Source organism: Phacochoerus africanus, chromosome 16 (assembly GCF_016906955.1).
Source record: "Phacochoerus africanus isolate WHEZ1 chromosome 16, ROS_Pafr_v1, whole genome shotgun sequence".
Taxonomy (NCBI): Eukaryota; Metazoa; Chordata; class Mammalia; order Artiodactyla; family Suidae; genus Phacochoerus; species Phacochoerus africanus.
Genome location: NC_062559.1, coordinates 17,561,731 through 17,589,418, shown reverse-complemented (window position 1 = coordinate 17,589,418; position 27,688 = coordinate 17,561,731). Strand labels below are relative to the sequence as shown.

The following is a 27,688-nucleotide window of genomic DNA, read 5'->3' as shown; positions in this document are numbered from 1 at the left end:
CTTGGTTTTCTGTTGTGCTCAATAGATTCCACTGCATTTGATGTTTTTTTTTTTTTTTTTTTTTTTTTTTTTTTTTGCTATTTCTTGGGCTGCTCCCACGGCATATGGAGGTTCCCAGGCTAGGGGTTGAATCGGAGCTGTAGCCACTGGCCTACGCCAAAGCCACAGCAACGCGGGATCCGAGCTGCGTCTGCAACCTACACCACAGCTCACGGCAACGCCAGATCGTTAACCCACCGAGCAAGGGCAGGGACCGAACCCGCAACCTCATGGTTCCTAGTCGGATTCGTTAACTACTACGCCACGACGGGAACTCCTCCACTGCATTTGTAATGCTTGATATGGTAATTGCTTACCTCTTCAATCTCAACTTATACCTCTCTCTACCTTTCTTGCTAGGCTTCAGACATGCTGGCCTTTTGACAGTTTCTAGACCTCATTTTTCATAAGCCTTTTTGCCTGGCTGGCTCTGTGTAGTAAGTTAATAGTGTCCTCTTCCTGCTGTCCCCCTGCCCCCAGAAGAAAAGTGTGGGCAACCTCAGAATGTAACTACTTGAAATAAAGGTCTTAGCAAATGTGATTAAGATAAGGATCTCATGGTGAGATCATCCTAAATCCAATGACAAGTGTTGTTATTAGACACAGTAGAGGAGAAAACCCAAAAGGACATGTGAAGAAGGAGAAGGTGGGTGAGGAAGAAGGTCATGTGAAGATGGAGGCAGATGTTGGGGTTATGCTGCCACAAGCAAGGAACACCAGGAGCCGCTAGATACTGGTAGAGGCAAAGAACGATTCTCTCTTAGAGACTTCAGAGGGAATATGGCCTTGCTAACGTCTTGACTTCAGACTTCTGGTCTCCGGAACTGTGAGAGAATAAATTTCTGTTGTTTTAAACCACCAAGTTTTTGGTAATATGTTATGATAGCCTGAGTAAACTAATGCACTCTGTCTCATCTTGTAAGTCTCAGTTTCTTGGAAATATTTCTTTTGATAGACCTAAAGTTTTCTCCTTTATATTATCTATTTCTTATAAATTTTCAATATTCACATGATTAAGAATAATTTTAAAATTGTGTTTCACATTGAAAGAGATCTCTCTAGACTGAAATTGCCAACAATTTGAACATTACATTTTTTTTCATTATTTACTAAATTCTGTGGCTAAGTTAAGAACTATGTGATACTGTTGGTGGGATTGTAAATTGGTTCAACCACTGTGGAAAACAGTATGGAGATTCCTTAGAAAACTAAAAACAGAACTATGATTTGACCTAGCAATCCCACTCCTCGGTATCTATCCAGAGAAAACCATGTCTCGAAAAGACACATGTACTCCAGTGTTCATTTTAGCACTATTTGCAATAGGCAAGACATGGAAATGGCCTAAATGTCCATCCACAGAGGAGTGGATCAAGAAGATGTGGTACATATACACAATGGAATATTACTCAGCCATTAAAAGGAACAAAATAACGGCATTTGCAACAACATGGATGGACCTATAAATTATGCTAAGTGAAGCCAGTCAGGCAATGAGACACTAACATCAAATGCTATCACTGACATGTGGAATCTGAAAAAAGCACACAGTGAACTTCTTTGCAGAACGAATACTGACACACAGACTTTGGAGACAGGTTGGGGGGTGGAGAGATACACTGGGAGTGTGGGATGGAACTCCTGTAAAATTGGATTGTGGTGATCATTGTAAAATTGTAAATGTAATAAATTCATTGAGTAATAAAAAAATAAAAATTAAAAAAAAAAACCCATGTGATAGTGCTTTGGTCCTCAGTGAGCCTACCACCTGCTTTGGTAAAGAGATTGTGATCATTAAGTGTTATTTTAAAACTGTCTGTTAATATCCATATATATGAAAGTTAAAGGTTGATAATGGAGGTTCTAAAATAGTTCTTAAAATAGTTCATTCTTAACAAATTTTTCTTACAGTTTCTATTACTTAATCTATAGCAGTTATATATCCAAATTAAAAGTGATGGAAACTTATTTAATTATGGGATAACATTGCTTAATAATTACACTACTCAGCATTGGTACCCAAGATTTTGAAAAACGGAAGTTATAAAATGTATCAATAATGTGGTTAAACATTAAAATTTTTACCTAAAATGTATTTGTCAGGTCATTGTTTTACTTTCAGATTAGAGAGTTTACATTTTACTAATTTAATTGTAAGTAACAAAAATCTTATTTGGTTATTAATATAATTTTACATAGACAAGCAAATGCTTTCTGTTGTATTTAGAAGTGTCATATATGGAGTGATGGATAGTGTACAAGACATTGTATAAAGACCTATTTTTACTAATTACAATGCTGTGCCTAACTAGCCAGTTGTCAGGGAAAACTGACTTCTGGACTGAGACTTTAAAGAAGGACCAAAGAGAGAAAGGAGAAAAGGATGAGAGGAAGAGGGAGTTAATAAGAAAGAGAAAGAAATGTGAATACTCCTTTGCCTTGCTGTATGGCCTCTTCCCTAATATAAGCTGTATTCTTAAGAGTGTAAACATTATATAAACCTAAAAAATTCTTAATGTGTATTGAATCATATCTAAGAATCCATTGCCAACTCCAGGGTCATGGAGATATATCCCTGTTTACATCTAAAAGAGTTTTATAATTTTAGCTTTCCCCTTTACATCTTATATTTGATGGTAAAGGAGTAATTTTGACTCACTGTTGATACATTTTGAGTTAACTTGTGTCTATGGTACAAAGTAGGAACACCAACTTCACTCTATTCCCCTTTATCAGAAGTATTACTCATTATTATTGAAGCATGAAGCTGCTCCAACATAACATTTGAGTTGTTTTCTTTCTTTTATTTTATTTTTTTCTGGTCATGCCCATGGAATCTGGGCCAGGGATTGAATCCCTGCCACAGCAGTGACCCAGGCCACTGCAGTGACAACTCCAGATCCTCAACCCACTGCACTGAACTATAGGAGAACTAACTTCCTGAGTTGTTTTCTAAATATTCTTTTTCCTCATGTATTTGATAAGTGGTAGTTTCCTTCTTAATTTTTATAATTGAAAACAGACTGCATAATGTAAAATGCATTCTCTAATTAACTGATGCCATTTTATGCTGTGTGTAATAGGAAAACTTGAGTAACATATCTCAGCATATCTATAGTAGGTCTGTATTTTTTTAAAAAACTGGCAGGGGTGATTAGTAAATCTTCATTTTTTTCTAAATTTAGAATTTTATCACTGATTTTAAACATTGAATTTGTTATTGAAGTGTAATTGATGAGAATATGTAATTGCTACTTTTGCATTCTAATTTTGTCTTATTTGGTTATTCATAGTCTGTTACGGCTTTTACTGAATGCCGCTCCCTGATCAGAAGTTATCTTACTAGTCCTTAAAGTTGTCGAATCATTTGTTTTAAATGGAGGAGGATATAATTTGGTTGTTCCTTTTTGTAGTACTTGATTCTGAAGCTTGAAAGACCTGCTATAGTACAGAATATCACATTTGGAAAATATGAGAAAACTCATGTCTGCAATTTGAAGAAATTTAAAGTCTTTGGTGGAATGAATGAAGAAAACATGACAGAGCTATTGTCCAGGTGGGTTATGGTTATGGGGAGGAAAAAGTTGTCTTCTGAACAAGCTGGAGTTCCTAGTTTATTCTCTTTGTAGCTAAATCTGCATGGTTTGATTTTTCTTGCAAAGGAGAAAAGAGTATTTCTACTATTTTATTTCTAGTGCGTTATTTTAATGTCGTGACTTGAGTTGGCTTTTGTTTTTTCTTTTCTACCAGATACTAGTTAATATTGTTACCAAAGAAGAACGAATAAAATTGGGGGTTATTTTTCTACTTATTTATTTTCAAGCATATTTTTGAACTATTAATGACTTCAGAAATACTTTTCAGCAATAATCAAAATCTTTGCTTTAATCTTTGCTATAAAAGTATAGAATCTATCCAAAACGTTAAGATTGATTGTCCTAATCCAGAAGTAATATTCTGGGAGTTTAGTATAAATTGGAGACTAAAGAGAGTGAAAATATGTGATTGCACACCTAGTACAGTGTTGACTGGTTGGAAGGAGCTCAGTAAATTTGTGTTTTGACAACATAGACCACCAGGAATTAAAATGTTAATTTGCCCTCTACATGATGAAAAATGGGGTAGACAATGGAGTGGACAAATAAAGCCATGCAGTTTTAGGACATATTTGTGATAGAGTGTGTCCCATTAGCACAATACTTTAAGCATTTCATCTAGACTGCATTTGATTTAATTATGAAAGTATTTTAGAATATAACGCAGCCTGGAGATAAGTGACTTTCCTATAAATACTTGAGTTATTCCTATTTGTTTAAGTAGAGAGGTGATATTGGTTTATTTTTATAGAGGGTAAAGTGTATGCTATTAAATCAGCAGAGTAAGGTTTTTAAAAATTTGTTGGGCTATAAGAGGAACATTGGCATTTCAGTCAGAGTTAAATAATTCTTTGACAAATTATAATATTTGGCTATGTTTCAGTTGTAAGGTATGAGTGTGAATTGTTTTTTAATTTTCTTCTTACTGCTTGAATATTTTATAATCAGTTATATGTTAAGGACACTAAGTCTTGTCACATGTTCATGTACTATAATTGCATTCTTTAATTAACACTGAACATTTTTCATTAGCCCTCTTGTAATTAAGAGAATACAGTTATAATGCAATTGATATGAATGTACAGGTTTTGTCCTATATTCTCATGTTTGGCTACTACTTTACATCTTCTTTGTCATATATTTTGAGTATTAGATGAACCTTAAAATCTGATTATGATATTAATTTCTATTTTAGTGTATTTACTAAGCTATAGAATCAGATTTGATAACCTTATTTTTTTTCACAGTGGCTTAAAGAATGATTATAACAAAGAAACATTTACCTTGAAGCATAAAATTGATGAACAGATGTTTCCTTGTCGATTCATTAAAATAGGTAAGGTTTTTAGCATTTTGGAATAGAAGTAAATTCTTTTCTTTTTTTCTTTTTTTTTTTTTTTTTTTGTCTTTTGCCATTGGTTGGGCCGCTCCCGCGGCACATGGAGGTTCCCAGGCTAGGGGTTGAATCGGAGCTGTTGACGCCAGCCTATGCCAGAGCCACAGCAACGCGGGATCCGAGCCGCGTCTGCGACCTACACCACAGCTCACGGCAACGCCGGATCCTTAACCCACTGAGCAAGGGCAGAGATCGAACCCGCAACCTCATGGTTCCTAGTAGGATTCGTTAACCACTGCGCCATGACGGGAACTCCAGAAATAAATTCTTTATGCTATCAGTCACCAAGTGACAGCCTGTGGGCCAAATCCTTCAGGTTCCCTGTTTTTTCAAATAAAAATTTATGGGAACAGTGCCATACTGGTTTTTCACATAATGTCTGTGTCTGCTCTTGGACTATAATGAGAAAGTTGAGTAACTGCAAGAAACCACAAAGCCCAAAATGTTTACAGCTTAGCTGATCCCTACTTTATAAATCTGTAACTAAATGACAGTTATTGCAAATGGAACTTTTTTTAAATACTTTCTGATTTCAAAGTTTCTTAGATTTTGCGAGATAAAATGGTTTCCTTGATTATTTAATGGAGGGTATCAGTTGTTCTAAAGTTGTATCGTTGTAATACCAAATGCTAATGAGTTCCTTAAGGCAGTATATTATGGTTATTTTCTATTCACTTTTGTATTTCTTTTTGTGTGTGAAAACATTGGTCAAACACATAAAACTAATAAGTTGCGAAGAATATTTGAAAAATACTACCTGAAGCATGTGTTTATTTAGCAAGTATTTTAGCTTAAAGTATTTGTAATGCTCCCTCATAACTAGTATTTTTAGAGTTATTTTGTTTTCCTTTAAAATGTGCTATTTAAAAGTTGGGAAAGTTGAGGGCTTATGTCTTTGAATTTCCAACTACATTTCAAACTTTTGAAAATATTATGTTAAAATTGGGATTAAAGTAAATCAGAACCCTTAAAGAATGATAATAAAAGCCAGAATCCAGTGCTTTTATTCGGGAGAAAAATTCCTCTTTTAGAATGAACAGTTCCATAGTCATTGTTTGCCAGTCTGTCAAGAGTCGGCCTGTTTATTTCATTTAATCAGTTCCGTTAGACAGAAAGAGTATCTGAGGTCTTAATAAAGGCTACTTATAAAGGGAAAACTACTTTTAGAATCATTGGGCTGTTCGGTGTGTTACTTTCTTTTATAAATATAGTTTCTTTCTTTTTTTTTTTTTTTTTTGCTTTTTAGGGTTGCATCCATGGCATATGGAGGTTCCCAGGCTAGGGGTCGAATTGGACTACAGCTGTCGGCCTACACCACAGCTCACGGCAATGCCAGATCCCCAACCCACCAAAGCGAGGCCAGGGATTGATCCCACAGCCTCATGGTTCCTAGTCAGATTCATATCCGCTGCGCCACAACAGGAGCTCCTAGTTTCTGTTCTTATAATAAGTAATTGTAAGTAAAAACTTGTGGTTATTTACTTACTTATGAGAAGAAGCAAAGAATTTACCTATGAGAAAAAGCAAATTTTTAATTTAAACTCTTGGTGGTTTCTTCTTTCGTGCTAATGAGTAATTCTTTCCTCACTATGCAGACCACCCATTTCTTACAGACTTGCATAGGTTAAACAGTTTTAATATATAATCTTATATTTCAAATGTACAGTGAAAATATCTTATGTTTTCATATAGTAAATTTAGATTTTACAGCTTTAAAGTACTTATTCCATACCTATAATTGCTTAGTCATACAAAAGGAAATGTTCTCTCTCTCCTTTCTCTTTTTCAGTTCTTTTTCATTTGCACCTTTTGGGGCACATTTCCTATAGTCATTAAGTTTTCTTTGAAGGAAAATATCTATTACTACTGCTTCTATAATTCTTAATCCTCTAGTATTATTCATTAGAATAAGTATGAATAAAAGTCTGTTGAGGGAAGTTGAATATTTTCTTCCCTTAAAAATTTATAACAGAACAGAGGTCTCTTATGGATCAGTTAGACATTCAGCTGCCTGAAAACAAGAAATTGGACCCCTTTCCAGCCCTTTCTATCAGCCTTCTAATTGTAGGGCATGATGACATTTTTTATGTGACTCTGGTGGGCTAGTTTTATGGTATTCAAGCAAAATGTTAATTAGAGCTTTTCAAATAATTAAAGAACTTATTAACTCATTTGATATTTAGAATTTTAATATTACATAACTTCATATTTCTTACTTTTCTGTTAAAAAAGATTAATAATGGTCTGCAATGTTTTTGCTTTCTAACGTTTTCCCAACATTCTCTTGAGAAGTTTTTTTTTTTTTAATAATATGAGGAAAATGTGAAACTAAAAGCCTATATTAGGTTAGTTTTTTTTAGTTTGATTTTTTTTTTAATCGTTTCAAATAAACACTTCAGTGATGTGTAGCTTTCTTTTGGTGGTGTGATTCAGCGCAGGTATTTGTTTACCTGGTTGGGATAAATTGTTGGAATTCTTCTTAAAAGAAAAACTGTATTTGAATACTTTAAGTTTCTATCCTACAATTACATGTTTGAAAGCTCTTGCTTTATTTTTAAAAATAAGTTTATTCTTAACACAATTTCTAAATATACTCAACCTCAGCCTTCAATCATTCACAGTAATGGAAGGGAACAGAAGCAAGGCTTAATTCAATGGCACATAATCTCCATATCATGCACTGACATCTGGACATGATAATTTGCATTTATAATGAATATAGCTTTTTCATTAAATTTGACTTAGACCGAATTTAAGTTTGTTTGCAAATTAACAAGGAAAATAAGCTCTTATTTCTGCTGCATGTCAGGGCTTAGGTTTTAAGATCTGTTCTGGATAATCAGCATAGCTGAACTGACTTTAGGTAAATTTTGCTTACCTTTCTTAGTTATCTTTTGTATAAAATGAGTATGATATTACCTTCTCCATCTAATAATAAGTTAAGTAGCTGTAATGGACATTTTCTTGAGTTCTTTTGTAGTTTGTAGATGAATGGTAGTCTTTTAAATTTTAATTTAAGATCATATGTACGAAGGAAATAATTTTGTTTTGAATGTCTCTTTTTTATATCCTTATTCATAAAACTTTTTTTCTTTTTTTTTTTTCATGGTTGCACCTGTGGCATATGGAAGTTCCCAGGCTAGGGGTTGAATCCAAGATGCAACTGCAACCTACACTGCCCACAACACCACATCTTTTAACCCACTGTGCCAGACCAGGGATTGAACCTGCACCTCTGCAGTGACCTGAGCCACTGCGGTCAGATTCTTAACACACTGTGCTATAGTGGGAACTCCCGTAAAGCTCTTGATGACATGCCTTCTTACATGCGGTATTTTAAGTCCTATAGAAAAAAAGTACATGCACAAATATAATTTTAACTGCCATGTTATTTCAGCAGTCATTATTTAGAGGTTCTTAGATTTTTACTGTTTTTGAGTTGTAGGTGCTTTCACATGTGGTATCTCATTTGAATCTTATACTGGGAGATAACAGTTTTTCCTTTTTTTGGTTGAGGAATGAGAGTAGAAGTCAAATTATGTTTCGCAGACCACATAGCTAGTAAGTGATTGATCAGAAGCATAGCATTTAGTATGTGTTTGTATTCCTTATAATAAATATTGATTATGAAGCATCTGTCTAACACTCTGTGAAATGGGTATTAGTATTACTACACTCGCTTTACAGATGAGGAAACTGAAGTTTAGAGGTAGATTAAATGACTGGGCCAAGACCTTACAGGTAGTAGAAGGTAGAGATGGGATACAAACTTAAGTCTGTCTTTTTACAGGTGTTGAGTTCTATTACTAATGTGATATATGTAAGTTTTGTTTCCCCAGGTAGATTGTGAAATCCTAGGGGATAGCAGCTGTCTTCTCTTTCCTCAAATTTCAGAAGCGCCAAGCAAATTGCTTGCCTCACTAGAGACATTATATATATACTTTTTGAGTTTATGGCATAGTAGTTTACAGAGATTAATCAGTGGCTTTAATCATAAAGTGAATTTGATGGAGAAGTTATATCTTCGTTCTCTAACCTTTAACAAATGTATTTAGCCTTTCCTTTAATTATGAATATAGGCAGTAGTAACTCACAGTATTTGTAATACCTGTGACTTGTCACAGATAGAAGTTACAAATTTTTCCCATCACATTATACTGTTGCAAATATTATCATGACTTTGAGATTAGATAATTATTAGACCTGCCACTAGATCTTGTTATCAAATGTGGTAATAAAAAGCACACATTTCTATGTCGTAATTTTATTATTTTATTGCTGTATTTCAATATAATCCGCTTACTCTGTAATCCTCTGTATTTTCCTTTTTGCATTTAAATCTGAGGAATGTTGGTCACAGGATTCACTGAACAGCCAAAAGGGGTTCACCACACAAAAAAAGCCAAAGATCCCATGCTGCAGTGAAGTCTTTGATAGGACTTAGTGTGGAAGTTGAGAGTTGGCCTTAGGAAGAAGCTTGGTTTCAGGTAAGGCCTGTGAGTAGAAGAAAAATTTGGTAAAGAAGAAGAGTTGTTAGTTGGAAGACCAGATTCAAGAGAGCAAGTGAAAGGTTTGAAAGGGAAAACCTCCTCCGTGGGAGATTAGGTCAGATGACTGAAAGCAAAGTGGAATGGGATCCAGATAATTGGTTACAGATGACTGGAAAGATTTATGTCTTGATTCATAGCCAAGATAACAGTTGTATCAGGAAATAAGCAAGGTGATATGAAGGCAGAAGGAAGTACTGAGTCTTGGAAGGATTCTGAAGGAGTCCTGGTTTTTGGTAGTTGGGATGATTTGGATTTCTGTGCATTTTTTGGATTCTTGTAGCCTGGATGGATGTGGGAGCTTCACAGACAAGCTTTAGCTTTGGCTGGATTCAGTTTGCATTCTGAATCCTCAGAAGTATTAAAAGTCTAGGATAAGGAGTTCCTTTCATGGTACAGCAGAAATGAATCCAACTAGTAACCATGAGGTTGAGGGTTTGATCCCTGGCCTCGATCAGTGGGTTAAGGATCTGGCCTTGCTGTAAGCTGTGGTATAGGTTGCAGTCGCAGCTTAGATCTGGTGTTGCTGTGGCTGTGGTGTAGGCTGGCAGCCATAGCTCCAGTTGGGCCCCTAGCCTGGGAACCTCCACATGTTGCGGGTGCCGCCCTAAGAAGCAAATAAGTAAATTAATAAATAAAAGTCTGTGATGAATACCATGTCTTGGGGTGGGGACTAGACGGGGGAGGTGCCCTAATAGTGGCCCTTCATGAGAGTGTGTGGAAAGGTGATGTTTTATTTTATTTTAGGACTGCACCCACAGCGTATGAAAGTTCCCAGGCGAGGGGTTGAATCAGAGCTGTAGCTGCTGACCTACACCACAGCCACAGCCACATGAGATCTGAGCCACATCTACAACCTATACCACAGCTCATGGCAACACTGGGTACTCAACCCACTGAGCAAGGGTAGGGATCGAGCCCACATCTTTATGGATCCTAGTTGAGTTCATTAACCACTGAGCCACAAAGGGAACTCTGAAAGATGACATTTTAAAAGTATACTATTAAGAGGAAAATTAATAGAGTAATAATAGCTGCTAATGATAACTAGTATTTATTGAGCAAGCACTTAAAGCAAATGTGCCAGTTACTGTGCTTTTTGTATTTATCCTATTAATCTTTAGTAGAATAGATGTGCCATTTTAGAGTGATTAATCTTGAATTTTTAAGATCTTCCAGAACCTGATCTTAAAATTACTGGTATCTTCTAAGAGCCGTTTAGCCATCCTGACAAGTTTCCCAAGTGATACTGCCAGAACACGTTGTACATATGTTCCACACAGTGCTTCATTGTGTTGAGATGTTGACTGCCCCTCCCATTCTAGAATCACAGAAGCCTACAGCCTAGTACGTTCGTGTACTAAATATCTTATCTTTTTCTATGCATGCCCTTTTGTGAAAAAGCATGAGAGGCACTGATCCTTCTCATATCTTTATCTTATTATCCCATGGGAAAAACTGGTAGTTGAATCCTAGGATACAAACTTGGCCTTGGAATGGTGTATTGGGAGTTTCTAATCTGTCTATCTATTTATATGAGGTGGGAGCAAAGACAGTGTGTTTGGAGCTCCAATTCACATTTAGATTTCTGACATATAATGCGGAGTATGTCTAATATGCAATATTAGTGTTGTTAATGCCACCAAAAAAAATATTGGTAAAATTTGAAATAGGTGTACATCATTCTCCTCATTCTGTATATATGCCTTCAGTATATTAAAAATTAAATATACTCTTCATCTAAAATACAATTTGCGAGATAACTTCCTAATTAGCCTCCCTCCTACAATTGCTTAGAAGAATTTTAATAAACGAATGTATTACTGACTTGAACAGATACAATACGAAGACTTTATTTCCTCCTAATTTTATTGAACTTGGACCTGGAACTTGAGAATGAATTTCAGATCTCTAAATAACATTATATGTCTAGTTACATATAGTCTGTGTTCTTGGGACCTTGGGTTTAAGATCTGACTTTAATACTACTCAATGGTTATTGCCGTGATGTAGTAGATACACTTTTAAAATGGTACTGCTACATGAAGAAATGAACACCAAAACAGTGATAATAATTTAATATTCTTTGGCATAAAACTTTTTGTAACTTAACATTGTTTGCACATATAAACTGAAGGCCATACTAAACATCCCAGGAGTCCTGCATATATCCTGGTGACTGGTTTTTGCTGCTTCTGTCTTTACTCACATGGTTTCCTTTAGATAACAAAATAGGAAAGCTAATACATCCTTAGCTCTTCATTGAGTCCGATATGCTAGAAAAGAGCAGTGGACATGGAAATCAGTAGAGCTGATATCAGATGTTGTGGATATTGTTTTGATACTTAAAACTTGGTAAGTATTAGTTTCTTAAAGGTAGTTGCATTGCTTAGTCTGAACCATGTCAGTGTTATATTAAAATTGGTTGGCCTGCTTTGTGCTTTGAATCAGTCTTTCATCTATGCATGTTTTTGTAGCATCATTCATTGGTCATTTAGAAAATATGATTCACTGAGTTATGCAGATCTTTCAAGTGTTGAAATATTTCATTGTATATTTTTAAAAATCATACTTTTTATATTACTGCCAACCAGAAAAGTACTGGGGAGTAGATAAACTCACAATGGTGGATACCAATTTTCCAAAATTCTGACTTTTCCTCGAAAGCTTGAATTTTATTCTTAGCGATAAATACTGTCATTTGTTACCCTTGAAATGACAGGTAAATATCTAACAAATACCCAAATCTAGAACATCATAGATTGTCAGTTTTTCTTTTAAGAAAAAGTGGTATCTTATGGGGATGTTTCAATGGCTGTTTCAGCTCATAATTCGGATGTCTAATACAGGATTTTTTCCTTGAGACAGCCATCATGCTTTTTGCTCTGCAGCAAAAGTGCTTTATGTGTGCTTTCCATTGTGTCACGTGGAATAGTAATAAGATGTATAGTTAAACAATAGGGATTTATTAAAATTAATTTTTATGCATCCGCAGAGACATTCTTAAATGAACTGTCTTTTTGTTTTTTAAGTGCAGCTGTGTGATGGTGAGGACTCCAGTTCAGTTCATGCTATGTTAAGGAATAGTGGAACACTTTCATGCTACTCCTTTTTGTGGCACTGCCAAGATGGCAACAGTTTTATTCACCATTGACTTTGTACCATAAGTGCCAATGTCAGTACCGTTTAAAAAAAAAAAAAAAAGGCTGCCAAGTCCTAGTTTTATTATGAAAAATAGTTTTGACCACATGGGACCTCTTGAAAGGGTTGTGGGGATCCCCAGGAGCCCATGGATTGCAGGTTAAAAACCTCTTCTCTGACCCGTCATTACTGATGGGAAATGTTATCTTCATCCTGCTTTACATTCCTCTGGGTCCTTGAGATATTTGGATATTCTCTTCAGTGATTTGATATCCTTTTCCTTCACTAATAGCAAGCTTATAATTACTTTTTCTTTTTAGCATGTTTATTTTCTTCTTATTTATATTATTTTAGATATTTTGTGTTACTGATTTTTTTTTTCAGGTCAGCTTGTCCGGTTATATGTCAAGAAAAAAAAATTGGATATATACCTCTAGGCTTTAAGATTGCATTCCATTTATAATTAATTTGAGGGGAATTAACATGTTTATTACAACATTGAGTTTTCCCATCTAGGAACGTATTATATCTTTTCATTTATTCAGTTCTTAAGTAAAATTTTATGTTTTCTTAAGTATATCTTGCATATTTTAAAGTTTATTCTGAGATATTTTAAGCTTTTTTTGCTATAGGAGATTTTTTTCATATTTTCCAGTTTTCTTAGGTATAGGGAGTGTTCATTTTCATGTGTTACCTTACATATAAACTTTACGTGTTTTTCATTTAAATTGCTTGAATTTTTTAGGTAGATAAGCTATATCGTCTTCAAGTGATAATATTCTTAATTTGCATTTTTTACCCTTGGGTGAGATCTCCCATATAGTGTTGAATAGTAGAGATGTTGGGCTTCTTTGTCTTGTTTTGACTTGAGTGGAAATACTTATTGTTTCTTCATTAGGTTTTCTCTTGAGGTTTTTGATACTTTTAAAAAAGGTCTAGATAACAAAGTTTTCTTTTGCCTTCTGTTTCTTATATATTAAGAGTTTGTTGTTAAAGTGGATTCATTAGTTTGCTCTTAGCATGTATTGAGGTAATCACGTATGTTTTTCTTTTACTTTGTTAATATGGTGAATTACATTAACATTGCTCCTCTTGAACCAACTCTCCATGCCTAGAATGAACTGTTTGGCTACAGTGAAAACCTGGTAGAACTTTTCTGCAACCTTTTTTGTTTTTGTTTTTGCTGCAGCTTTGGCATGTGGATGTTCCTGGGCCAGGGATTGAACCTGCACCACAGTTGCAGCCTGCACCACAGCTGTGGCAGTGCCAGATCCTTAACCTGTAACACATAAGGGAACTTCCTTTTTGCAACCTTTTTTAAAAAAATGATTTTAAATTTTGAGTATACACTCATAGCCTAGATTGTCCTTAAATTTGTTTTCTTTTGGTTTTGTTTTCAGGGTTATGTTACTTTGATAAGTAATTGACTTTCCAGCTCTCTGTTTAAATTATATAGTAATTATTTGTTTCTTATGCATTTGGTAAAATTTGCCTGCTAAATCATCTAGCCTTACTCTTTTGGTGGGGATAGATAAATGACCAGTTTGAATTTATCTTCAGTGTTTTTATTATTAAAGTAACCTCATGATGGCATGGATCATATCTTTCTTATTGCTGCTGTGGCTGGAGCACATAATAGTACAGTGCTGGACATATAGAAAGTATTCAGGAAGTCTGTTGAATGAATCCTGGTAGGTTTGAACAGTGATTTTACTTTGCTAAAGTTTTATTTGAACTATGTTAATTTTCTTTTCTTTCTTTCTTTTTTTTCCCCTCAAAGTTCCACTCTTATCGTGGGGACCCAGCTTTAACTTTAGCATCTGGTATGTTGAACTTAGTGGCATTGATGATCCTGATGTAGTACAACCCTGTCTCAACTGGTACAGCAAGGTAGGACTGTATTTTAAAATCCTGATTTCATGTTTCATATGCCTAAACTAGAGAATTGTGTCAATCTCTTATCTTCATTGAGAATATTGAGACTAGTAATAATAATTATAAAGATTAATCAACATGTATTAAGCATATACATTTTACCAGCTTCTAAGATTTTAACAACTTATTTACTCATTGCCACTCTATGAAATGGTACAATTATCATCTGTATTTTACAGATGATGATGAAGCACAGAGCCTAAAGCCACACAATTATAAAGTACTCAGGGCAACATGTAAACTCGGGCAGTCTAGCAGTAGAGTCTGCTCTTATAGTATGATGCCCATCTGACCCTGAATTTTGTTTGTAACCTATATTGACAGAAATATTTAAATATGATTTTTGGTGGGGTAGTTTTCATTCTCAGTTACACATTCCTCCACTGTGTTTGTGTTGAGTAAAATAGGAATATTTGCTTTTCCTTTTAAGGCCCTAGAATTTGAAATAGTTTCTATGAATATTATGACTATTCTTATAAGGAGTATAAAAATGATATTTAACAATTTTATTCATAGGTCATTTTATATAGTAGATGCAGCCTGAAAAATGTGATTTTAAATTATTGAGAAATAGGAGTTCTGGTCATGACTTGGTGGGTTAAGGACCCAGCATTTTCTCCCTGAGGATGTGAGTTCGATCCTAGCCTTGCTCAGTGGGTTAAGGATTTAGTGTTGCTGTAAGCTGTGGCATAGGCCCCAGTTGCTCTGGTATTGCCATGGCTGTGGTGTAGGCCTGCAGCTGGAGCTCTGATTCGACCCCTAGCCTGGGAACTTCCATATGCTGCAGGTGTGGCCATAAAAATAAAATTAAATAAATAAATGAATAAATAATTGAGAAATGGGTGTTTTGGTTTTTTGAATGCCTTTTATGCTCCATCTTTTTTCTGATGTGTATCTGACTCTTTTGGCTCTGTTTTGTTTGGGGGAGCTCTTTTTCTTGTGAAGGGAATGATAAAGCTTTAGTTTAATCAGTATTTCTTGATATCTTTATTTGCAGTTAGGGGAAACTGATCTCAGGAGATTAGGAAGCAAATACAGGTTTTTTAAGGTTTAAGCACATATAGTTCTAAGATTTTTTAATATAGTATTTCAGCTCTTTCCTGCTAAGCTTAATTAAAGAACTTTTTGATGAATAATTTTTTGACATTTGGTTATATTCAATTTAGAATAGATGCTGACTTTTAGTATTTTCTATATCTTTTATATATTCTTGCGTTAGCTGTAATACTATAGTCTTTCAAGGTAGAGAGTATATATTTTAAGCATTAAAAATCACCTTTATAGTGTTATGCACATAATAAATGCTTAGCTTATACTTAAAAATCTTCCCAATTCTATTGATTCTTTTACAGAAATAATGATTGAGCTTTTCTGGTACTGGGAAAAAAAATTTTCTCTTTAGCCTCTGATGTGTACATGTGTTTACTGTAGAAATCTCTTGATACCATAGGAAGTTGCAAATTTCACCTCTTTTTCCCAACATTGTAGACAGATTATATTTGAGAACTTAAAATTATTCAGTTATTCACTTGTCAAGTTCTCTATATTTATTGTGAACCTCTAGAAATTAAATCTTCACCCTCTTTGAATTTCAGTCCTTTTTTTGAAGCACTAAAATTCTATTATTTTATAAATTCTCTCCTATTTGTATCTGTTTATGGCCTGGGAATTCCTGCTGTGGTGCAGTGGGTTAAGAATCCAGTTGCAGGCGCTCGAGGTGCGGGGTCAGTGCTTGGCCTGGGAACTTCCATATGCCACAGGTTCGGCCATTAAAAAAAAATTTGTGTACAGACTGATAGAAAATGTAAAATATGGATGTTATTCATACTCCTGAAATCAACATGATAAAAAGATATTACTGTTTAATATTGTTCTAAATAGTTGTAATAAATCTTTATTTAGAGACCAAGCTTAAGAAACGATTAATGTGAAGTTAGTTTGGATATAGAATCATTCTTTTGTTATTTGATAAGAAAAATCTTGGTTAACCTCTAGTGTTTAAGGAAAAGTGTTTCCTTGACCTTTTATTAATAAAAAAAAAATCATCCAACTATAAACTGATTAGTGCTTAAGTCCTGTATATTTTCCTACCCATAGTAGAGAAAAATACGGGTAAATTATATTCTTGTTTGGTTATTATGTGTTGCTTCTGTATCATCGGTTTCTTTTATTAATTTTTATTTAGGAAATTTGTGGAAATCTTAAGGTTAATTTTTTAGAAATTCTTGAAGTAATTTTTTTTTTTTTTTTAGGGCCACACCCGCGGCATATGGAGGTTCCCAGGCTAGAGGTCAAATTGGAGCTACAGCTCCCAGCCTACACCACAGTCACAGCAATGCCAGATGCAAGCCACGTCTGCAACCTACATACACCACAGTTCACGGCAACGCTGGATCCTTAACCCACTGGGCAAGGCCACGGATCGATCCGCAACCTCATGATTCCTGGTTGGATTTGTTTTCCCTGCGCCACGTCAGGAACTCCTTGAAGTTATTTTTTTAAAAATTCTTCATTGAGCTTGTTTTTTGGCATTCATTCTTTTGGGAGAGATTTAGTAAATTGAATATATGTCTTTTTTGGGTTGTAGTTATCTAACATTTTTACTTTATAGCTGTGTAGTAGGTGAGGTAGCCCAGGTTTAAAAAAAAAAAAAAATTATAGGAGCTCCCATCATGGCGCAGCAGATAGGAATCTGACTAGGAACCATAAGGTTGCAGGTTCAATCCCTGGCCTCGCTCAGTGGGTTAAGGATCTGGTGTTGCCGTGACCTGTGGTGTGGGTCACAGACGTGGCTCAGATTCTGCATTGCTCTGGCTGCTACAGCTCCAATTAGACCCCTAGCCTGGGAACCTCCACCTGCCGTGGGTGCGGCCCTAAAAAGGCAAAAGACAAAAGAAAAAGAATAAAAAATTATAAAACTTAAATCATCTCCAATGGTTTTGAATCATAAAACCTGTCTGAATTTGAAATATATGACTATTTGATAATATATTTGTATTATTATTTGACTTATTACTAAGAACCAAGAACAAAATAGCATAGATATTTATGTATATTATTTAACGGTTTCTATTTTCTCAGTACCAACATTATTATCTGAGTAGTAAAATTCTTGGAAATTACCTTTTTTTTTTTGGTCTTTTTAGGGTCGCATCTGTGGCATATGGAGGTTCCCAGGCTAGGGGTCCAATCAGCACTGTAGCTGCTGGCCAACACCACAGCCATAGCCAGAGCAAATGCAGGATCCAAGCCGAGTCTGCGACCTACACCACAGTGCCAGATCTTTAACCCACTGAGTGAGGCCAGGGATTGAACCCACATCCTTGTGGATGCTAGTTGGTTTCACTAGCTGCTAAGCCACAGCGGAGACTCCAAGTTTTTTAAGTAAGCTTTGACAAATAGTTTTTCTGGTTCTTTTCTTAAAGATTCAGGCTGTAGAATTAAGCCTAGTTCCGTCTTTTAATATTTTTTATCTTCATGAAATATACACCTGTGTGTATTTGTGTGTGTATATGTGTATCTCTGCATGCATGTGTATCTTTGTCACCTTAATATCTTTCTGCTGCATACTTTGTGACCTTTGGCAAATTATCATAATTGACTGAGCTTCAAGTTTTGCCATTTAATAGTGAAGATAATAGCGATACTAATGAATTATTAATTAGAATGATGCTTATTTATGCTTAGTATACTTAGTTAATGCTTAGTAAATGCTCATTTTACATTAATGATTGTCACTTATTATTTCCTACCATAATAACCAAATCTCTTCTTATCTTATCTTTTCTTGTGTTCCAGTAGTACCGCGAACAGGAAGCCATTCGCCTTTGCCTAAAACACTTTAGACAACATAACTATACAGAGGCCTTTGAATCACTGCAAAAGAAAACCAAGATTGCACTGGAACATCCCATGTTAACAGATCTGCATGATAAATTGGTATTGAAGGGTGATTTTGATGCTTGTGAAGAATTGATTGAAAAAGCTGTAAATGGTATGTTGTGAACATGTAAACTTAAATTGGTTATTAAGGTGATTTTAAATATATGCAAGAAACAGGTTTTTTTTTTTTTTTTTTACGAAGAGTACAGTTTATGCCAGTTCTTATTAGCTCGTTTCTTTCTTCCCTCCCCCTTTCACTTTGTAAAGATGTTAGCTCCTTGAAATAGGGACTACTTTTAGTAAGACAGGTCTGTAATGTAATGAGACTTGAAAAACAAGAACGAAACATATTTAAACTCAAATCTAAGTTATCATCCTGGGAAACCATGCACTTAGAATGCTCACATTGACTAGCACTGAACCATGTTAGAAAAAGGCTTTTCATGTTTCCTTCAGTATCAGTAACCTACTCCTTTACATATTTTTGTTGACAGCAAATTGTCATTTTTTAAAAAACAGTGTGATTTGAGGGTAGGGAGTGCCTGGATAAACCAAAAATTTTTATTATTTTATAGTTAATAATGAATGAGGATATTTGTATTGGAAACATGGTCTGTGTGATATGGATGCTACATAATTGCTGATTTTTCTTGGGGGCCTGTAATCTTGCTTTGAAAGAATGTGAATGCTAGAACATAGTATCTCCCAAGGTAATTATTTTGGAGGATGACGCCAATTGAATATTTAAGGTCTGGTATGTTATGTTATTTCAAATAAGGAACTCTCTTGTTGCTGTATAGAATGACATCCTTTTAAAAAATCTATACTTCCATGGTAACAAAGGACAGAATAGGTGCTTATGGTATAATAAAAATAAATATTTGGTCTTTCTCTCCTTCCTAGCACACAGCTCCTAAAACTCTTGGGATTTGCAGGGTGATAAGAGTATATCTTTTGTGTGCATATATTTTTGGGTGGCTGGGGTCCCTAGCTAGTTTCAGATCTCCAGAAAAACCAAACCGTGTGATTAGAGGAATGGAACTTTCACCTCTGAGAAGATGGGAGGGGTCACAGATGGTGTTCAGTCACCTATAAGCAAAGTTTTAATCAATCTTGCAACCTCCAAAAAAGCCCTATAGTAAGGTTCGGAGAGTTTCTAGTTTGGTGAACACATGGAGAATCTGGGGAGGGTGGAATGTTTGGAAAGAGGCGTATATATGCGCGTGCACAGGCACACACACCCACACACCCCTTCCTCTACACTTTTCTTCCACTTGGCTGTTCCTGAATTGTATCATTTGTACTAAACCAATGATAGTAAGTAAAGTGCTTTCCTGAATTCTCTGATTACTCTAGCAAATTATCAATCCTGAGGGGGGTTGTGGGAGCCCCCCAGATTATAGCTGATAAGTCAGAAATACCAGTGACTTGGGACTTGTGATTGGCATCTGAAGTGGGTGTAGTCTTGTGGGACTGAGCCCTTTAATTTGTGAAGTCTGACACTAACTCCTTGTAGATGGTATCAGAATCAAATTGAACTGAATTGTTGGACACCCAGTTGGTGTCAGAGAGTTGGAGAAATGTTTGGTGTAAGGAGAAGACCTACTCGTTTGGAGTCAGCATTATAAGTGAAAACAGCTTAATGCTCAATATGAACCTTGTGGAATGATACAAAGGCATATAGAAGTTCTGTTCGTTTTATAGAAAGAAATAAAGAATAATAGACTTTCTCAGTGCTTTCCTTTCGTATATTTTAATCTTATCACTGTCATTCATTATTAGTAGGTACTCATTTATCAGATATTGGTTGACTATCTTACATCTGGAGAAAACAGAACCAGTACTGCCTTCTTTGAGTATATAAATTTAAAATTAACTTAGAATGAATTGCTTCTAGCTCCATTGTGTTATGATAACAAACCTGCCTCTCAGCCTTGTATATTGTTACTGCTTATTGATAATGATACTTGCAAATAAATTATTACCATGTTTGGAATAGAATGTACTTTGGAATATATTATAGAGCATATATAATAATTATTCTCTTACCAAACCATCAAAATGGCGCTAAAGTATATATGTATACATATATATGCCATTTCTGAGAATGAATTCTGTATTTTTTTAACCTTACAGTAGATGGCACAAGTAATTTTATGGGGTTTTTGTTTTGTTTTAAATATTTTTGTCTTGTTTTAATATTTTTAGGCAAAGCAAACAAGAAAACCCACCAGCAATTTTATATAATTATTAGTCTAAAACATGTTTTGAAACTGTCTCTTTAGCAATATACTCACTTAAGAGAAGCTGTTAAAGTCATGTGCAACTCTGCTACTGTAAATACTTAATTTACCCTTTTGACTTTAGAAAGGAACTAAGTTTAGGGAAATTGGTAGTAACCATTTGCCAAGTCATATTTTTTGTACTCTTCGTTGGCTTGGAACAGTGTTTAGTTAATAAACATTCCTTCCAAGGTTGTTCAGTTTGCTGTTGACTTCACTGATAATGATTTGTTGGACAAATAAGGAAGTAAACACTGCAGAGTTTTTTGGCTCCTGCTTCATAAAAAACATAGCAAAGAAGGGCAAGAAGTTCCTTTCCTGGTAAATCGGAAAGTCTGGGGAATCAAAAGCATTTTTCAGGTTTCTTATAGTGGAGAAAACAAAAACCACATGTAGTGGTTCAGAAATGGTCTATATTTTAAGAACATGTTGACTATATTCATTTCTCTAATACACTCCTTTTTGTCTAGAAACATCGCTCATTTACATTTAATTTCATTAGAGGTGATTCCTTCACGAATCATTGCTACTTTTCTCTCTGACAATGCCAGGAAAAAAAGGTGGAATCCAGGTGATGATGGGAAAAAGTAATCACCCAGGAACAGGAAATACTTAAAACCTTCTTTTGCAGTATTTATCTTATGTGCTAATGAAATAAATTTTGCTTTTGTAAGATAAAGGGGGAGAATAAAGTTTAAAGTTTAACTTGAGGTCTTTATCTCCCTCCCTCCTTTCTTCCGTCTTGCCCTCCTTCTTTCTTTTTTCTCTACTTACCCCTAATCCCTACCCTTTATTTCTCCCTTCCCATTCCTTGGTTCATGCAATAGTTGTTAATTACATGATAGGCCTGTTTCCTTCTTAGAATATTTTTTAGATCTCAAATCTTGTTGGAGTTTCCTTTATGACAAGTTTTTTAACTACAAATTCAGTATTAATAGATATTGGGCTATTTATATTTTGTATTTCTTCTTGAATAAACATTGGTTCCTTGTGTCTTTTGAGGAATATGCCCATTTGATTTAAATTGGTGAATTTATTGGCATAAAGTTGTTTATATCCCATTGTCCTTTATGTGATATCATATTCTTTTTTTTTTTTTTGTCTTTTTGCTATTTCTTTGGGCCACTCCCGAGGCATATGGAGGTTCCCAGGCTAGGGGTCGAATCGGAGCCATAGCCACTGGCCTACGCCAGAGTCACAGCAACGCGGGATCCAAGCCGCATCTGCAACCTACACCACAGCTCACGGCAACGCCGGATCGTTAACCCACTGAGCAAGGGCAGGGACCGAACCCGCAACCTCATGGTTCCTAGTCGGATTCGTTAACCACTGCACCAAGACGGGAACTCCCATATTCTTGATATTGGTAGTTTTTATCTGTCATTTATTGGTATTCTGCCTAGAGAGCTATCAGTTTTAAGAAAGTGCTGTTGGTTTCATTTTTTCCTCTTGTCTTTACTCTCTATTTCATTGATTTCTGTCTTTATTATTTCCTTTTACTGCATATGTTGGTTTTAATTTGTTCTTTTTTTTTATTGGTTTCTTATTATGAAAGTTGAGGCCATTAATTTGAGGTTCTTCTTTTCTAATGTAGGCATTTGGTATTAAGAATATACCCTTAAGCACCGATTTAGTTATATCTCACAAATTTTGCTGTATAGTTTTCATTTTTGGACCCTTGAACAAAGTGGGTATTAGCGGCAGCAACTCTCCCTCCCTCACCACCTGCCCCACCCCTTTGCGCAGTTGAAAATCCACATACAACTTTTGACTCACCCAAAACTTAACTGCTAATAGCCTGCTGTTGCCTGGAAGCCTTACCAATAACATGGTCAATTAACACATATTTGTAATACATATTACAGACTGTATTCTGACAATAAAGTAATCTAGGGTAAAGAAAATGTTGTTAGGAAAGTCATTAAGGTAGAGAAAATACATTTACAGTATGTACTGTGTCGATATTTTAAATTTACATCATCTGTTCACAAGATATGTTGTGTATCAATAGCTACATCAATATTGCCTTGAAGTTCCTGTTGTGGCTCAGCAGTAGCAAACCCGACTAGTATCCGTAAGCACGTGGATTCAATCCCTGGCCCTTCGATCCCTTTCATTGTTAAATATATTTTTAATCTGGGGTTTTTGGAGATTCTATATCAGATTCCAGGATTGCTCTGAGTTTATGTCCTAAGTGGATATTGAACTTTGCCAGTTTTTCTCTACCTTTTGTGATTTTCCTACTCATATGTAAAATCATAATATTTGATTTTCTAATGTTAAACCTCATGTATACTTTTCTATATATTTTTTGGCATATTTTGGGTTTAGGCAGACTAGTGTTTTGTTAGGATTCTTCCAACTATTTTTGTTAGTAAGAGTGGCCATGTAATTTTTCTTTCTTGTACCTTCCTTTTCAGGTTTGAATAATTATTAGGCAAATTTCATTTAAGGGGTTAAGGAGTTAAGCTTTTCTTCCTTTTTTCTAAATAAATGTGAGATTTGAATTAATCTCTTTCTTAAATACTTGGTCAAGTTAACCATTGAGCTATCTGTGCTTGGGATTTGCTTGGCGGATTATTTTTCCCTTACCAGTTCAACGTCTTTAAACTTTATTGGACTATTCAGAGTCGTTTGGTTGGTTGGTAGAGTTTTTTGCTCTATGTTTGATGTTGTCTTCTTTCTCTCTTTAAGATTAATATGCTTTTTATAATAACTTTTGAGGTGGGTGCTTAGCTTATTTTCAGACTTCGTTATTTTCCTATATATGCATATAAGGATATAAATTTCCTTCAACTTATTTTTCAGTTTTGAGGGAACATGGGGAGATCATTTGGGATGCAGAGGTGTCACCTTTTCATTTCTTTTTAGATCTTGAAAGAAAAAAAATTCTTTTTGCTTTGTTTTTAAAGGCCGCACCCAAGGCATATGGAGGTTCCCAGGCTAGGAGTGGAATCAGAGCTACAGCTGCCGGCCACAGCTACAGCAACGCCAGACCCGAGCCCCACGTCTGCGACCTACACCACAGGTCATAGCAACACTGGATCCTTAACCCATTGAGCGAGGTCAGGGATTGAACCCACAACCTCATAGTTCTCGGTTGGATTCATTTCCACTGTGCCACGACAGGAACTCCATGAAAGAAAATCCTTGAATACATGGACTGAAAGCATTTATTTTGAAAGAATCTTTATCCAGCTTTAATGTTTGTAGCATTTTTATAGGCCACCTCAAGGATTCAAGCTTATGACTGATTTTGAAAAATTTAACTTGTTCATAAAGTTTCCTTGGCATATCTCTTATGGGTTTGAAATAACTTACTGTTTACCAATAAAACATTATATTAGAAAACATTATATTAATTAACATATTACTCCTTTTCTTTTTGACGGCATGGACGAAGATTCTTAAGCGTGTTATTTCATTGAAAATGGATGCTAAATATAACCTACTCCAGATCTAATCTGGATTGTTTGTTGATAACTCATTTTCCCTGAGAGGCAATAATATGTATTATAATTGATTAAATGAGGGTAATCTATCATGTTTCTCTATAACGTGCCACATAGTTTTTTTTTTTTAAGTCCTTTTTTGTTTGGTGTGATTAGATGGCCTAATGTTATAAAATGATAGAATATCAAGAAGTCAGTTAAATAGAGTTGAACAATAGAGAGATGTGAGAGGGCTGGCATTTGCGTTTCTAACTTTCGTGACTTATGGTAAACCGTGATATCTCTAAAAGAGGTATTTTGTTTTGGTTTGGTTTTTGGTAGAAAAGCTAGCTTTTCAAACTAGCCATGTCTTGTCTGGAACAACTTCCAACCAACAGGAATACTTCTAGTGAGGAAGTGATCTGGAATAGTGGCAAACCAATTTTCCAGAGAAGAAACAATACATTAAAAAGTAAACTTTCCAGGGAGTTCCCGTCGTGGTGCAGTGGTTAACGAATCCGACTAGGAATCATGAGGTTGTGGGTTCGGTCCCTGCCCTTGCTCGGTGGGTTAAGGATCCGGCGTTGCCATGAGCTGTGGTGTAGGTTGCAGACGCGGCTCGGATCCCGCGTTGCTGTGGCTCTGGCGTAGGCCGGTGGCTACAGCTCCGATTCAACCCCTAGCCTGGGACCCTCCATATGCCGCGGGAGCGGCCCAAGAAATAGCAACAACAACAACAACAAAAAAAAGACAAAAGACAAAAAAAAAGTAAACTTTCCAGAGAAGAAACAATACATTAAAAAGCCACAGGAGCCAGTAGGTTTTTATTTAAGAGCGGAATTACATTTTTACCTTTAAATTTAAATTATATGTTTCAACAATTTTAGTTGTATCCCTCTTTTATTATAATGGACATATTTAATATTGCAGCAGAATCATCTGGTATGGTGTTTTTTGTTTCCCAGAGTCTTGCCTTTTTTGAATAGGTAAAATTTGCCATGTCTTTCATTATAGTGTTTATCTTAGATTGTAATTAAAAAACTATTTGTTAGTTATATCGATGTTTACATTTACGTGAAATCTATGAAGAGTTGAGAATATTTTGGACTTTGAAACTGGTTTAGAGTCTTTGGGCATGTTATTAATTTCTCTGAACCTTGATTTTTTAATATTTGCAATAATTAATAATGGCCATTGCTTACATTTATTTTAAGGAATAAATGAGTTAATGTGATGTCTTGCACACAGTGGGTATGCAGTAAAAGTCAACTCTTTGTGGTGTCTTGTACACAGTGGGTATGCAATAAAAGTCAACTCTTCTCTCTCTGGTAATTTTTTTAAAATAGTCCCTGCCAGATTTGGTGATACTATATCTAAATAATTTTCTTCAGGTTTTCTTATAGTCTCCAAGGAAAAGTAAGAGATATCAAAGAGAATTGTCTGTCCTTTAGACTAGTGAAGAGAAAAGGAATTTACTTGAGACAGAGGGAGGGAAATTAAAAAGTTCCCCAATTTTTTTTTCTTTTTTTTAGTGTTTGCTTGACTACTCTGCAAGATGGTGATTTGTCAGAGTGCCATCATATACTAGGAATATGCTTTATTGGAAGTAGGAGTTTTATGAACAGTTTGTTTTAGAATAAGGAATTTGGTAACATTAAGATGACTTGGAGGAATTGTCAGTCATGTGGCTAGGAAAGTCCCTCTACACCCTGCCCTTTTTTTCCATTCTAAGCATTTACTGAGCTTCTCTGATGTTATGATATTAATTATCATTACTTAAGAGAAGATTAATTTTATCTAAAGTCAACGTAATTACTAATATTTTAAATTTGGAGCACTTAATATTTTAAATTTTGTAAGTAATTTCTTCTGTATGCCTGATTATAAGTCTTTTGTGCACATTTAGCTCTCTTTGTCCTTGTTAAAACAAGCTAATGTCAATGCACAAAGTACTGGTTATTCACGAATGTGTCTAGTGAGGTGTGAAGAAGAGACATTTCAGGGGTAACAAAGTGTGTGAAAATGATTTATACTGATAATATCAATATGTTACAAAGTTCTTCCAAGGTTTAGAAAAGAGTTCCACATATCTAGTTTTGTGGCCCTTCCTCTGGTAACAATAGTGCTTGATGCAAAAGAATTGGGATAATATAAGTATAAAGAAAAAAATCAAAATCAATCTAATTTTGCCAACTAAAGAAAATCACTTAACTTTTTGATGTGTGTCTGGGTTGCATACTTTTTCATTTGTATGTGTGTGTGTATTTACAAGATGATTTTACAAAAATTATGTAATGTTTGAGACTTTGCTTTTTTAACTTTGAAAATTCCTGACTATTTTCATAGGACAGTTGTGTTTGACAGAAGAGAAACTGTGAAGGTCTTGATGGATAGTGCATTTGTAAGCTTTTCAGGTTAGCTAAAGAGTGGGGATAGAAGGATTGGTTAAAGAAACAATTAGAGAACTTAATTTTACCTGCAGTGTTCAGAATGACTTTAAAGATCAGGAATGGGGTCCGTTATCTAATTATAATTGTTCCTGTGATCACTGCCTTAGGAGCTCTTAAAAGAATTTCCCCCAGTGGATTGTGATTTCTCTTTCAGAATAGTCACAGAAGACTTAAGGGGAAAGAGGAGATGGAGACTTTTCTAAGATGAACATAAGGTGGAATCAGCCAGACACACACAGTTCGAGTAAATATATTGGTTCTAACAGTGGTGGGATCCTAGTATGCCAGAATTTGGAAGGAACCTCAGGCTCTATCCAACTCTTAAACACCACTTTTACAGATAAGGAACTTACTTATCAAAAGTCATGTAACTGATTAGTATGGGAGACTTAGGTAATATGGCAATTAGTTACTATTAAAAAATGAAATGTCTTACATTTCTGATTTTCTCTATTTTTGCTTTGTATTTTTCAAGTCTACACCTTCCTTATTGCCTTTGGTTTTTTACTCATCTTTTTATAGTCCTCTCTTTTACTTTTTTCTCTCTCCTCTTCAGTTAGCTATTATGTAGAATTATTGTTTTAAAATCGTTGTTTATTTTGAATAATTTTATCTTCTCTCTTTAAGGTTTTTAAAAAGGTTATTTAACTTTCATGTGCCTTTCTCAAAATGGAATAAAATTTATTACTGTGTTTTACTTCTATTATAATTCTAAATTTATGATTAATATTTTTACTGTCAGCTTGTCATTACTGTTGATAGAAGCCCCACCACATTTTATCTGGGGTGGGGGGAGGAAGGATTTCCAATTCTTGTAATGGAAAAAGAGTTTTGGCCAGAGCAGGCCACATGGGGCAAGAGTTGTCAGAAAAACCCATAGGGGTATAGATTATGTGCTAGAAACATTCTCACTAAAATAAGTTGTGAATCTTACTTGTTCCCCTTACTTTAACAATTAAAATATAACTGCTAATTTATGAGTGCTAATT

General features: G+C 35.0%; 1 protein-coding gene across 4 annotated transcripts in view; it reads left to right on the top strand.

Annotated features, from left to right (window-relative positions):
* The window catches only part of MKLN1 (muskelin 1), a 165,711-nt gene that overhangs the window by 52,791 nt on the left and 85,232 nt on the right, over positions 1–27,688 (top strand). For 2 of the 4 annotated variants that reach the window (XM_047763694.1, XM_047763693.1), the window contains exons 3-6: positions 3,453–3,595; positions 4,883–4,971; positions 14,500–14,609; positions 18,456–18,648. In XM_047763694.1, the coding sequence (XP_047619650.1) occupies positions 3,453–3,595; positions 4,883–4,971; positions 14,500–14,609; positions 18,456–18,648 (535 nt within the window). Of the gene's footprint in view, positions 1–3,452; positions 3,596–4,882; positions 4,972–9,328; positions 9,519–14,499; positions 14,610–18,452; positions 18,649–27,688 lie in introns of those variants that run through there. The other 2 variants (XM_047763695.1, XM_047763696.1) reach the window with 2 other exon arrangements.